General features: G+C 32.9%; 1 protein-coding gene across 1 annotated transcript in view; it reads right to left on the reverse strand.

Annotated features, from left to right (window-relative positions):
• Positions 1-13280: 13280 nt before the first annotated feature.
• Positions 13281-15006, reverse strand: part of LOC106461199 (serine-rich adhesin for platelets-like) — a 31260-nt gene continuing 29534 nt past the window's right edge. The window contains exon 6 of the mRNA XM_022388064.1: positions 13281-14665. Within this exon, the coding sequence (XP_022243772.1) occupies positions 14504-14665 (162 nt within the window). The 3' untranslated portion in view covers positions 13281-14503. The remainder of the gene's footprint in view (positions 14666-15006) is intronic.

The raw sequence follows: 15006 nt of genomic DNA on the forward strand, positions 1-15006 counted from the left end.
CCACGCTTGCTTTTAATTAGAAAAGATAACTTCGTGAAGTAATTTTATTTTATCTCTCTTTTCCAAATACCATTAATCAGTGCAAACAAGTCGTTAAAGTTGTTTGTTTATTTCGGTAACAGGCGATTTTAATCTATTCGTTAAAAGGTGTGAAACAATGGCAGTTTGAATTCGGATCCAAATTATTCCACGTTTTCTGATTACGTCATTATTCTTATCCTCTTTAAAATAAACTTTTTTTTTCGTACACTGGTTGGCCTCTTTATTTATATTTATTTGAAAAACTTTAATGCTATTTCTTTAAATAAGTAAAATAAAGTCTGAAAATGTGATGTAGATATGAGGCGTTAAACGCAATGATACAGTTATTTCACTGATCTCTTTGACTTTCAAAGGAGTATCATATTGAGTGCCCTCTAGCAGTGGGCTTCATTATCAAAAGCTGTTTTTTTATCGCTTCGATACCAGCAGTCAGAACCTATCAACAGTGACAATGTATATGTAATGCTACTGGGAAAGGCTTTAGCACTCAGTCGCTAGGGAAATAATAATGTAAAATGTGGTAGATGTCAGATGGTGTTACACGTAACTGATTCTTTTCACAGTGATCAGGATTTTAAAGATGTTATTATAAAAGGAAGCCAAACCAACAGGCAAGTATTTCTTTGGTGCAAACAGCAAATGACTGCAAGAAACTGTGATGTCCGATGAAACATATTGTTTTATTTTATTTTTCTGAAAACAAGACAAAGATACAGAGAAAATCACGTGAGGCAGTTGACGTTGTTTACGTTGCGTCGACAAAAAACATATTAACATATTATAGTTTTCTCTTTGCTGAAATATCAATAATTATATAGTAAATGTCCAATAGTGAGTTTTTGAAATTGTAATGACAAAAATAACATGACATATTTTGACTTTTTTTTTCAACTCTGATTGTTGTACGAGTTTAAAGACATATCCTATTGTTCTAAATAGTTGTTGATTATTATTTATTATAAGGTTTAATATCTTTATAACATTTTCGTTCACTTACACGTGTAATAAAGGACTAAATTAGAATCGTTTTTTATAGAAAATGTGATAGCCAATGTGGTAGAAAACTTGAGAGGTGGAAACAAAACGAATTGATAAAATATAAACGAACTGGTGTTATAACACAGGCCTGCGAATTTAAACTTCATAAGGGTTGTTTTGGTTTTAATAACGGATTTTCCATAATTCAGCTACGCAGATTTCGAAATAATATTCATTTTTTTCTATCACGTAAGGATTTTTTACAAATCGGGAAGAAGAAAAACTCTTATTGAGATCAAATTACAACAAATTTACCACAAATACAACAGGTTGTGTTTGGGTCATTTAAACAAGCTCTTGTTGCCATAGCGACAAATAAATAATATTGAAAAGAAAAAAATAATGTCAAAGTGCATGCACAAACAAACACTATCCAAAAATGACACGTCATGCGGTCTGTTAACTGTTTATATACAAGCGGTGTGTTTCTCGTGGGTTCTAGAACGATCGATAAAACTCTCACGTCGCGATTGGTCTAGAGAAATCCATAGCCAGTGGTTGTCAACATTTTAAGCATAACAAAATGTGACCCGATTTCAATGAAAATGATTCACTTATGTAAAAGTACATATGACGTTTTGTGAAAAATCTGTATGTGATGAGAAAAATGGATATCACTTTCGTATTCAGCATACAGGAATTACTGTAGAACATGTAAACATTTCAAGACAATAAAACCATCGCAGGCCTGTGTTATTATTCGAGAGGTTACCAACGAAACAGAACTTAAACTTAGTGATAAGCTAACGGAAACCGATAGTTTTTGGAAGTGAAAGTTAAAGTAGGTATTTATTAAGTTACTCTTTTAAGTCTCAGATAGTTATTTAATGTTCGAGATATGATTCAGGTGAATGAGTTTGTGTAAATTTTTAAGTTATGTCGAAGTCGTGAGAAGGCAAAACTTCAAAATTTTGTTCTGTAAAATAATTGCAGAACATCAAGTGAGCTGTAAATTAATCATTATAGATAAATTACCAAGATGATATTTCTAAATAATGTCTCTGATACAAAATCATTTGAAATAAAGTTTAATCTTCGAAATGGAACTTGAGTTTAAGATACATTTACACATTCTTGTTTCGTGATTCCATGAGGTTCTCTCTGTTTTGTTAAGTGAACACCAGTATATTGTTTAACCCTTGAAATGGGAGAGAGATCTAGCGTACATTGTTTCAAGATCCCATGAGGTTCTCTCTGTTTTGTTAAGTGAACACCAGTATATTGTTTAACCCTTGAAATGGGAGAGAGATCTAGCGTACATTGTTTCAAGATCCCATGAGGTTCTCTCTGTTTTGTTAAGTGAACACCAGTATATTGCTTAACCCTTGAAATGGGAGAGAGATATAGCATACATTGTTTCAAGATCCCATAAGGTTCTCTCTGTTTTGTAAAGTGAACACCAGTATATTGTTTAACCCTTGAAATTGGACAGATATCTAGCACACATTGTTTAAAGATCCCATAAGGTTCTCTCTGTTTTGTAAAGTGAACACCAGTATATTGTTTAACCCTTGAAATTGGACAGATATCTAGCACACATTGTTTAAAGATCCCATAAGGTTCTCTCTGTTTTGTTAAGTGAACATCAGTATATTTTTTAACCTTTGAAATGGGGGAGAGAGAGAGATCTAACGTACATTGTTTCATGATACCATAAGGTTTTCTTTCTGTTTTGTTAAGTGAACATCATTATATTGTTTAACCCTTGAAATGGGAGAGAGATGTAGCGTACATTGTTTCATGATTTCTCACTGTGCTCCCAATTTTGTCTATGTCATTAGAACAGACAATATACCTCAGAGACTACTCACCCGAGCTAATTTTCGAACTCACCTCCCCTGTTGTTTAGCAACAAGCCATTTTCTTACGGCGATGTGTGTGTGTTAGTCACTAACTAGCAGTAAGTTATATACAAAGATACAAGAGTGATTAAACTTTGGATGCAACGTGCTTGAATAATCATTAGGCAAAAACAAATTTATCTACTTTTATGCCATTTATATAAGACTTCAATACGTTCGCGGCGTAAGTGATTTCTCTAATTATGCAATAGGAACGTTAAGCCTCATTGTGAACTTTGTTTTAGATACTACTGATTTTATGGCTACATGTTATGTTTTATAACAGAATGACTGCATTGACAGCTTTCTCTTGAGTGAATCACCTGTGGTACCTGACGTCCTCTCTTTATCCATTTAAGCTTTGGCGGTCATGTATAATTTTAAAATAAAAAGTAATTTAATCGAATAAATTTGTTTTATTTCAGTTGTCATTTCAACATGGCATCCGTGCTCCACATGATGGAAGGCGTGGCTTTTTTATAGCCGTCTATACAAAATAAATGCTTTCATATAGGACTTTGTAGATATGAGGTAGCGTTATATCTTATGGATGCTGTGTACCACGGGTGGCTCACGACGTCCAACAGAAATCATGCAAATATACCGCCGGTGGCGTATGATGTCGTGAACGTGTTAAAGTCATCGCAAAGGTCAAATTATTTAAGTTAAATATGAAAACTAATATAAAGATTCCGTTTTACGACAGTAATGGAAAGTAGACTTAAGCAAATTTAAATTGACGTTTTTCCTATTTGCTGATCTTAACACTACTAGAAATGGCTGAATTGATGTAAGACAGTATGGTAATATTTATTAAGAATAAGCCAACAGACAGCTTCTAGACATTCGCATATAATCGAGGATCGGGGATTTTATTGGCAAGAATTAATTGAAAGGTTTAAGTGACGAATTACACACTCAACATTGTGAAACACAAAATAAAATAAAAAACAACAACAAACAAACTAGATGTTATCATTGAAAGTTTAACTTAAATAACTAATTTAAAGTACCTAGTGTAAACTAGGGTAATGGAATTTTACAATTAGAAATTAGGTAGAGTAAAACGTTTCACCATACATACTGGTCTAGCTGCATTTTGTAGACGAGACAGGGCACTACTAAGAAAACAGAGGCAGGGTAACTCTAGACAAACTCCTGTCAACAACTAAGACAGATACTGGTTCCACCAGCCAAAAACCAGAAGAATGCGAATTAGGTCATCCACCCACGCCTGCCTGAGGAGGGGGAAGTAAACACTAAAGATAGTATTTTCTCCCTCTAGAGACAAAATAATTCTACTGGAAATATAACGTAAAACCTGTAAATAACAGACTTCAGCAACTAGTAGTCTGATTATTTATAGTACATATAACAGTATTATAAGTTAGGAAGGTTCAATGATTATCAGATCATCGAATATTATATCGTTTTCTTAGATGGACAAGAGACTGAAACACACACATTAAGCATACTCGAAATAGATACATAGGCAGATAGAGTTTGAAATACGGAAATTTTGTTGTAGTATGATTTAATAAAATGTGTTTAATCTTTTTTATGTGCTTGTTGTTCGTAAACTTTCCCGCCAAAACTGTTCTTTATTGAATTGTCAGTTTGCAACAAGAAACTCTAAACAGATTTAGTACAAATGCCAAGGGGAGGCAGCTTTACGATTGTGCAAAACGAGGTTTTCTTTTAACATCTGATCGCATAGTTGCAACCTGTTAGTGTGCTAATGGTTTTGTGCACAGCAGGAAGTCGAACCCCGATTTTAGCGTTGTAAGTCTGTAAACTTACCACTGATCCACCAAGGGACTTACGAACACATAGTTTTTGAGTCAGTGTTAGTTGTTCCACTTGATTACACAGTTTTTTAAAAGGTTCATTTGACAGGATTCGTCAATCAAGGTTATACAAAGAAAAACAAATACGACTTTTAAATAACGACTCTAGAACAAATACGACTTTTAAATGACGATAGTAGTCAGGAATACAACTTATTTAGATGTGAAAATCTAACTTAATGGCTCATTTACCAGTCGTCTCCCCGTGGGATAGCGGTAAGTTTAGAGCTTACAACGCTATTAATCCGGGGTTCGATTCCCCGCGGTGGACACAGCAGCTGGCCCAATGTGGCTTTGTTCTAAAAACAACCCAACAAACAAACATTGACAAGTCTTGGTTCCGTCTTTAAACTTTATTTATTTGAAAAATTTGATTAGAAAAAACAAAACAAAACAGTGACGCTGCCTTAAGCTGTCAGAGTTACCGATGAGCCACTGGAAGTGCTAAAAAAGAGTGTAAGCTTATGGGGATTTCGTGTTTTCTCATAAATCATTTTATAATTTGTTTCGTACACACTTAAGTAAGTTTGTTTATTTGTTCTTTGCTTAGCTCAAAGCTACACGATGGGCTATCTATTCTCTGCCCACTGCGAGTATCGAAATGTTAAATTTAGCGTTATAAACCCTCGGACTTACCCCTGAGCCATTGGGTATCACATTTAAATAAGAGCAAAACATTTTGGAAAGATAATTATTTTAAGATGAATTATCTTCTCTGCCTTTTAGGTTCTGTGTTGAACTACAAGCGACTTATCTAATCTTAATTATATGTAATTTTGTCACCTCCAGTCAATCACTAATTTGTTTTTCATGAATATTTTATCAATACCGAAATTGCAAGCCCAGAACCTATTGCCATATTAGATAATAATGTTCGTGATAAGCACTTTAACATTCGAGATATCGTTTTATTGTTGTATATAGTCACTTTTGCAACAATCGTAAGTTTGTGTAACATAGTTCCGTATTAGTTGGTAATAGTTTGACATTGAATTAAAATAACTTTGATAATAGTTTGAATTATATTCTTCACTGGTCTAACAGAGGTTGCTAATCAGAAGAGGAGTATAAAAGTATTTCATCTATTCTATCTGTTATTCTTCGCTCCTCAGGTCGGCAGGATTAAACGTATAAAGACCTGATGAAATGAACGGCAAAAGACCTGAAACGACGTCTAAGCGAGAGAGAAAAAACTAGGCATGAAAAGTTCATAAAAATAACTACTTTATGCTATCAAAACTTTTCCCTAACCCTCTATTGCACGGATTATGAAAATACGGAGTAAAAAAAAAAAAAGTTGTATTTGAATTTCTTACGTCTATACTACACAAACAAATTTGTTTTATGAGACTTTTTTGGTAAGTTATAAATATGTACGTTACCTATAGATGTGACATTATTCAATTGACGAACCAACAAAAATATTTCCATAGTTTATTTAGACTGTTACCTGGAAGTAAGAGCATTTAATTACAGAAGTGAAGCATTTATAAGTGCTTTGAACAATAAAGATAGTTTTATTAACTGTACGTTATAATGTGCAATAGAGGAATATAAAATCGTAGCTACTTTATGAAATATTAACAGTTATGCATGAGCAGCAACAATTACTATTACTATCTAATGTATCATGCGTCGAAAGCTTAGCCGTTACTCGCATTTCTACATTGTTGCAATTCTATAACATTGGACAGCTAAACAGTCCAAAAGTATTATATAAAAGTTTCACATTATTTAAGGTTTAAACGCCGAAAGATGGCGAATTATTAGAAACGAACAGGCCTAAAATTTGTTTAATAAATTAAGTTAAATACACATTTTTATGCGTGTACATTATTGTAAAGATAATCCTACATTACTCTAAAAATAGTTCTATTTTATCGCTCGAACTGTCCACATTGTTATGAAAATAACTTTATTTGATACACAAAACATAATCACAGATACTGTTAATTAAAGTACATGTTTCCTAGCAAACAGAGTAGCATAAGGCAGACTTATAAAAAATGAACATTTTATTATCTCGCGTAGACAGTTTTAAGTTATTGTCCAGGGGCGGATTGGCCTACCGGGCAATTGTTTAGCCAGTATGCAGCATGTGATATTGCCCGGGCTGCTTTAATGCCTCTCCGCCACTTGCTACTGTAGCTGTTTTTATCTTTAATCAGTTAATCTATCGATTTTTAATAGGGGTAATTTATTTATAAATGCTTCTTTAGAGTATATATAACACCAAAGTATATTTTACCCTCGCTTTGGGACTGAATAAACTACTAATCTTAGCTCGAGTCATGCAAGTGAAAGGTTTAAGATATTTAACTTACATTACATTTAGGAGTCAATTTTAAATGTTAGTCAAAATTACCTTCTTTCAAAATGTTTGTGTTTTATTTTTTCGGTTCATTTTAGATTCTGTGTACTTAATATAACATTAATGAGGATATATTTCAACGTTTCTGTGTATAGTTATACATTTATAAGACGTAAACAGAGTGTTCTCTTGTAGTTTCTGATTTATGTGAAAAAAATAGAGGAGACAGAGTTGTAGAAATTCTTCTTTGTATATCGTAGATCTTTATATAAGTATTTCTGTTATTTCAATGATTGCTTGTCTTGGACAAGAAACCATTAATAACAATAAACAATCAGTACATCAGTTCAGAATAGCATGTGTTTTTTTATAAGACTGTTGACATATCCAAGGCTCAGTATATCAAGGTGTTACTACAATGATCTTAAGGGTCAATGAGATAAAAAGTTCAGTTTTTTATTATCAGATTATTTGAAAAATTAATCCTATTAGAATGTATAATAATCTGTTTTAATGGCTTCTATAAATTATCATTATTTTATTATTTGTGACCAGATGCAGTCTGAAAAGCTCAAGTTGGACATAATTTGAATGTCGGTGTCGGCTGAAATCTGTTTATTTTTATGTTTCATTCTTTTTAAATAGCAAATCCAAGCAAGAAAAATTAACCACTGGATAAATTAGTATCATAACAAATATACCATATAACTAATTTAATAGCCACTAACTAGAGTGTGGTTGTCTGCGATCTGTCCACCGTGAGAAATCGAATCCTGGATTTTAACGTTGGAAGTTCGTAATCTTACCGCTGACCCGCCGGGGGGAAGTGCACAGACCAGAGTACTCGTCAGTTTAATACTATAAATACCGGGTTTCGATACCCGTGGTGGGCACAACATAGATAGGCCATTATGTAGCTTTGTGCCTAATAACTAGCAAACAAAATTTAACAATGTCTCAGGGTTTTTCTTTTTAGAAGTTTCTATCAGGTTATAACAACTGATCGCAATTTAAATGAAGTCAAATTATCACCAAATTTGAATTATGCGCCGATTGCAACCAAATGATGTGACTAATGCATATTTATTTCTTATCTGTTTTTTGTTGTTGTTTTTTTCTTTATTGCGAACATAGTCGATGTTCTGATAAGGGGTGTTCATTGTGACCACTACTATAGTATTAAAACTGTTATATATCTTTAATTTTAGTCTACTTTGTTAAATATCTTCGTTAGACCTAGATTTTAGGATCAACCAATCTATCACTTGAACACATGTTAGACCTATGGTTCATACAACCTATATTAGGATGCAATTTCGCATTCGTCATTGGAATTTGAAGTTTCTACAAAGTCCTCGAAAGACAGTTCTCTAAACCAATTTCGGCCAATTCATTTGTTATTCAAAACAGAATTAGAGCCACAGCGACAGTAATTTTAATTCTTTTGAGGCTAAAGCGAATCCAAAGATTCGGATTAAAAACAAAAAGGTAATACGGAAGAAAGAACTCCACCAACATCTAAAAATAGCATTTAGACTTTTCCACGTGTATGTTGTATCCTACTAATGCTCAGCCTAGAAATAAAGGCAATTATATTGGGACAAAACAATGAAATTTATATTATTGAGAAAAAACTTACAAGATGGTTTTAATCTCTATTTTTGAATAACATTAAGATTATGAGGAAGTGAAAACTGAAAAGACCCAGTGGTTTAGTGTAGTTGAACTGTGAGCCCGAGGGTTCATGGTTCGAGGCGCATCGCTCCACACTATGAGGTCGAGAATGCTCTATAAAAATGAAATGCTACTTTTCGGTCAGGCAAGAGCACTTCAAGAACTGGCGGTGAGCGCTGTTGACTAGCTGCCTTCCCTCTAGTCTGACAGGTCAAAATTAGGAGGTCAGGGGGCTTTTAAATAACACTGCCATTAATTCTTTTTAGATTGGGAAATTTAGCACATAGAATACAATGAATTTTTAGACTTAATATGGTAATTGGAACTAAATAATCCAGTTAAGGATATATTCTCTGTTGCTATGGCTATTAATATGTTTTGTAAAGCTGTAAAAGATGTTATAAATACTGAATACTTCAAAATAGTTGTTTTTTAAATTTCAAAAGTTGATACATATTGTTGCCATCTTAAACTTGGGCTTTATTTGACAATGAGAATTTCCTTTCTAAAGCGTTATTATTAATAAAATATATTTTTAATTAATATGATCCTTTGTCAAAATAAGTAAGTAAAGATTTCTGATCACAAATATATATATATATATATATATAGGTACAAAGGATTTCCAAAAGTAAAATACAGGAAGATCACAAGCATAATGATCACAATATAGAGGATAAAGTTTCCCAGTCGTTCAGTGGGAGCAGACATTCCTAATTCCTTTCATTCAGATGAAGAAGGTGAAAGGGGATCTGATACGATTATAAGTCAGAAGAATGTTGGAGGGAGTAGTTGGGAAAATTAACTAGGTCAGAATCCGAATGTTTCATGGCTTTGTAGATAAATCTAAATAAAGTTAAGCCACGAGTATTAGGTCTCAAGAGGGCGCTTCCGTTCTAAAAAGGGAAGAGGCTGTGAATGGAATATAGATTTTCCTAATCTCCTTTATACGTACTCAGGGATGAAAAAAGTTGAAATCCTGAATTTGGGTTGCAGCAGCTGCTGCTAGAGTTTTTATAAGTACATGGAACATAATGGAGTGATTGAATACGCCATAGTATCAGAGGCAAAAAGGAATAGAACCATGAAAGCAAAATGCACAGAAAGAAGTTTTTGTCCGATGTGACAAGTTTTTGATTATTGAACTGTGAGAAACTGTTAGCTCTTTACAAAAGGTAAGTTAACCTAAGAATCATATGCTTCATGGTACATGGAATGGATAAATTGAAGAATCAAACGTGATGCTTCAACCGACATTCATCGTAATATCTCATTTTAACAGGTTGCAGAAAGAATAAAGTAAATACAGATTCAAAAATTACATTTACCGTATCGCCATCTGTCGATTGTGATGAATAGTAAAATTGTTAAATACCACACATGATCTCAAACAAATATTCAGTTGTGATATACCAATGGTTATACCTTGTTGTCATTAATGCTATGTAAAGAAATACTTGTAAAATACTGGATTTCATATAAGATATTTTAAAAACTGTATAACTATCCATTTCAATAAAAAATAATAAAATGTAAGGTACCTTTTTAAACTCATACTAAAGAGGTAGCCAATGTTTCATCTAGTATAATCAATGCGGCCAATGTCTGGATGTTAACATATTATTGTTGACTATTCTGTTTTCAAATCATCCACTTTCTTAAAGAGTTCACATTATTCCTATTTATTTTCTTCTACTAAAATTAAAAAAATTACTTATACATATGACTTACGACGCTGGAATCCGGGTTTCGATACCCGTGGTGGGCAGAGCACAGATAGCCCATTTTGTAGCTTTGCGCTTAATTACAAACAAACAAACATACAATATTTTTGCTGTAGAGACTTTCTTAAAGAACAATTAAAGAATAGTGAAAGAGTATTAATGATTTTTTTATTTTCGTATTTAGTGATCATATGATTACCATATTTCAACTGTCTAGCTCTAAATAAGATGTAAATGGGAAATACATTTTGGCTACGAGGGCTGTGATTTAAAAAACAAGCCTAGTCAAACATACGAACACATATTGTCAAAATCTCCTGACGAAGCCGTAATAGCGAAATATTGAGCCAATATAGATACACTATGGAGATATAGGTCGTTAGTTTATTCACATTAATAAGAAACAGTGTGAATCCAATTATATTTAAAGAAGCTTCTGTGAAGCATTTCACCTCCTTGTTGAATCTAATAAAGTGATTATTAAAAATTAGTGTAGGAATTGTGAATTAAATATTACACAGATGTGGTTAATACATCTATAGAGAGAGAGGCAGCGTTTCTAGTGTTCCGTAAATACCGTTAGTATGTGCTGACAGTGGTATTTGAAAAAGAATAGGGAACTATTCGAAAACGTTCGAGTTTTGAAAATATTACAACTTTTTGTAGGTGATCCTGTATGCTAACTACTTAACCTGAGTGTAAAGAAGATATGATTTAAAAGTTTAGGTATTTAGAATGAAGTTTAAACGCCCAAACCCGGCAAGATATTGGAAATCAATAAGCCTAATATGTTTAGTAAAAATCAAGTTGCAGATGTTTTGTTTTTCACATTCCTCTTAATTCGTCCATTGGGGCTCAATATTACATAGTTTGTGATTGTTTGTTTGTTTTTGAATTTCGCGCAAAGCTACACGAGGGCTATCTGCACTAGCCGTCCCTAATTTAGTAGTATAAGACTAGAGGGAAGGCAGCTAGTTATCACCAACCACCGCCAACTCTTGGGCTACTCTTTTACTAACGAATAGTGGGATTGACCGTCACATTATAACGCCCCCACGGCTGAAAGGGTGAGCATGTTGGTGTGACGGGGATTCGAACCCGCGACTCTCAGATTGCGAGTCGAGTGCCCTAACCACCTGGCCATGCATAGTTTATGAAAAAAGCATTTCAGATCTATCATTTGTCTCCCACAAGTCAATGCCAATATGTATTCGTTAAAAACCAGAACTCATCTGCTGATACTAGAGCATAGTACACATAATTACAAATAAATATAAAATAACCGCCATTCTCTGGAATTCACGGTCGTTTTATTTATTTGTAATTAGAAACAAAAAAACTCACAAATACGAAATGCTATTTAAACGTCGAAAACCGTCAAGGAATTGGACACTACTTGGCTTAAAATTGTTATAAAAGTAAAGTTAATTGCAGAAAGAATTCATGTTTAGGCTTTAGGTTGAAAATTCAAATTTATTTTTAATGTGCTGAAAATCAATGATGGGTTATCGATTACTATTCGTGTAACGATACAAACTTATTCAAGCGTAGTATAATATTGAGTAAAAATAGGATAATTATCACAGTTAGAGCTAGAATATTATTATCGATCAAAATGTGTATCTGCATCCAGTTATTTGGAGAATTGACAAGTAGGGTTCTTGTTTTATATTTAAATCATGTAATTATAACCTGGTTAGTCAGTTTTATTCGTATAACATGTTATGATATCGACTGTAAACGTGTATAGTCTTCGAATAGTTTTACACCAAATCCGATAAATAAAATCTAACTGTCATTATAAATACACACATTCGTATATAGTGCTCTCAGATTGGCTGTTCTCTGTATTAGTACTTCACGTCAACTGTACGACATCGTTCTTAATCAAATGACGTACAGATAGAACAATAGATTGAATTCTAACGGGTTTTTTGTTTCCAAGAAACGCAAGCAGCATTCTGGTATCAATACGTCATCCGTTTAAGAAAGATAACGAATTTAATCTGGGAACATTATTTTGTAAATAAGAAAGTGAGAAAAAGTTGATTACGCCTCAACAAAACTTTTAGGAAGTGCTGAATTTTCTGCTTTTTTCGGACACACTGGAAGTTAGGACTAGGATATTCAAACGATAGTTAAGGCTTGAATCTACAGTTTAAAAAGTAAATGAACACGAACACTGAGCTATTTTGCATTACAGACTTGTATAAACATGATACGATTGTTACAGCGATATAAACGTTTGTTGTTGTTGTTTTTTTGTAACAATACTAACAACCTTAGAAAACGATACTATAACCGTGTTCGCAGGCTGTGGGTTTTGTCCCACCTGGAATATATTCTGTGGACGCCCATACTACAGTATACCAGAATACTCGGTGCATTAGGCGGATCAAGATGAAGTCACAAAATTATAAATGAGTTAATTTTTTCACACATTAAAATTAAAACGCTGCATAAAATGTATTCTGCTTGTATTGTTCTCTTAATGACGTAAAAAGTATATTTTACGTATTTACTATGAGTATTCCCTAGGACAAGTGTGACAATCCAGTTTTATCATTGGAGTTGTACATTAAGTTATCCTGTCACATGATACATGTGGATGATTCAATGTGAAATTTGGTGTAACAGGAAATCGCTGTCTCCATATACAGTGCCCTCATCGTCACCCACCAAGATAAAGGGAATGGCATTATTTCAATAGAACAGACCATGCTGCAGAGAAAAAAATACATTATTAATAACCATACTATGTTTGCATATATATATTTTTTAACCAAAGGTATTTTATCCACTGTAATCTAATGTAAGGAAAAATACACACAGACTGTTTTTAATACTAGAAATAAACGAACTTATAACACCAAAATGTTTTTATTTAACTAAATACTCAACGTTTCGCTGTTACAGCTTCTTCAAAAGCGTTCACTGTAACACAAACCAAAACTTTTATAGGGTCGTTTATTTCTAGTATTAATATGTCTTCTATACACTAATATGCACTACAGAAATTAAATGTAGATTGTTTTTTGACAAATTTCGCATTTATTTGTGAGCTATCTGTGCCAACTCTAATTATTTTGTGATAGACTAGAAGGAAGACAGCTAGTCAAAACCACCTATTGCCAACTCATGGACTAATCAAATAGTGGTATTTGACCATCACTCTTTTGAAGCATCCAAATCCCCAGTGTGTGTGAAAAATCCTAGTGTCTTTCCATTCCGTGTAAAATATTCCCCTATGAAAATGAGCACTCACACAGAAACTGTCTGCTTTGGGCAAAAAAAAAAAGAAGTTTTCAAGTACTTTTTGCATACTAGCCACCAAATGTTTTGGCAACCAAAACCATTTTACAATATTATAATTGTCTCCAATGTTTCATATACAAATAATACCACACATTTTTTTCAAGTAGAATTTCTTTAAAAAAAAAAATACTAAGAACAAACAACAATTACAGGATAATAAAAAAAAATTCAACTATCAGCATGTGTGCATCTTCCACAGACCTTCATAACTAACTGATACTTCAGCTCTATACAAAACATAAAAGTTAAAAATATTCAGCTCTTTGTTATTGATATGCATATACACTACTTTTACCTCAAATATATTTTAATAATATAGTGAGTAACGAAGTTTCTGTGGTGTTTGTTGAAGTTCAGTTCAGTTTTAATCAATACAAATATACTATAGTGTTGTTGAAGTACAAAAGAGTTTTGCCTCAAAAGAACAATACATACATAAATTATAAAACAAAGAACATCTGTACACGCTGATAAATGTAGGAAAATTAGTACTATACATAAACCTGTTTGTCTTAAAGGGTGTACAAAACAAGCTATATTTTACAGTTTAAATAATTTATGAGCTTTGTTGTTCTTGTTGCTTTAAGTTTCCTCCAAGAAATTCCGATAAGTTCTGATCCATTGCTAGCAAAGCTTGTAATGTCTCCAAGGGGATTGACTGGTCACTAGGGATTTGTAATGTAGTGGTTCCATCAGGATTCTGAACAATTATCACGTTGCCAGGTAAACTTGATGTTCTCCAAGTTCTCTTACTCCTGGTTCATTACTATCTAATTCTTCAACTACCTGTTCATCTGGAAGCATGACCTGTTGGATCAAGGAAGAAGAGTCCTGTGAATTAACTGAGGATAGTAATTCTCCTGAATTTCCCATCTAAAATAAAAGAAAATCACACTGCATATGAATGTTTTTTAGCAAAGGATATAGGTATCAAATAAGTAGCACACTTACAATTTCATCTAAAATATTCAACAAAACATTTTGTGCAATTCACTTCTGCTATATTACAATATAAATAGAAAAATCCAAAATATTAGTTTCTATATAGAAACAAACAAACAATTATTAAAATTCTGTCAACTGCCACACTAATTCTTAAATCTATAATAGGAATAGAAAAATCCTAAATATCATTTTCTATATAAAAACAAACAATTATTAAAATTCTGTCAGCTGCCAAACTAATTCTTAAATTTATAATATGAATAGAAAAA

This window comes from Limulus polyphemus, unplaced genomic scaffold (genome assembly GCF_000517525.1).
Source record: "Limulus polyphemus unplaced genomic scaffold, Limulus_polyphemus-2.1.2 Scaffold913, whole genome shotgun sequence".
Classification (NCBI taxonomy): Eukaryota; Metazoa; Arthropoda; class Merostomata; order Xiphosura; family Limulidae; genus Limulus; species Limulus polyphemus.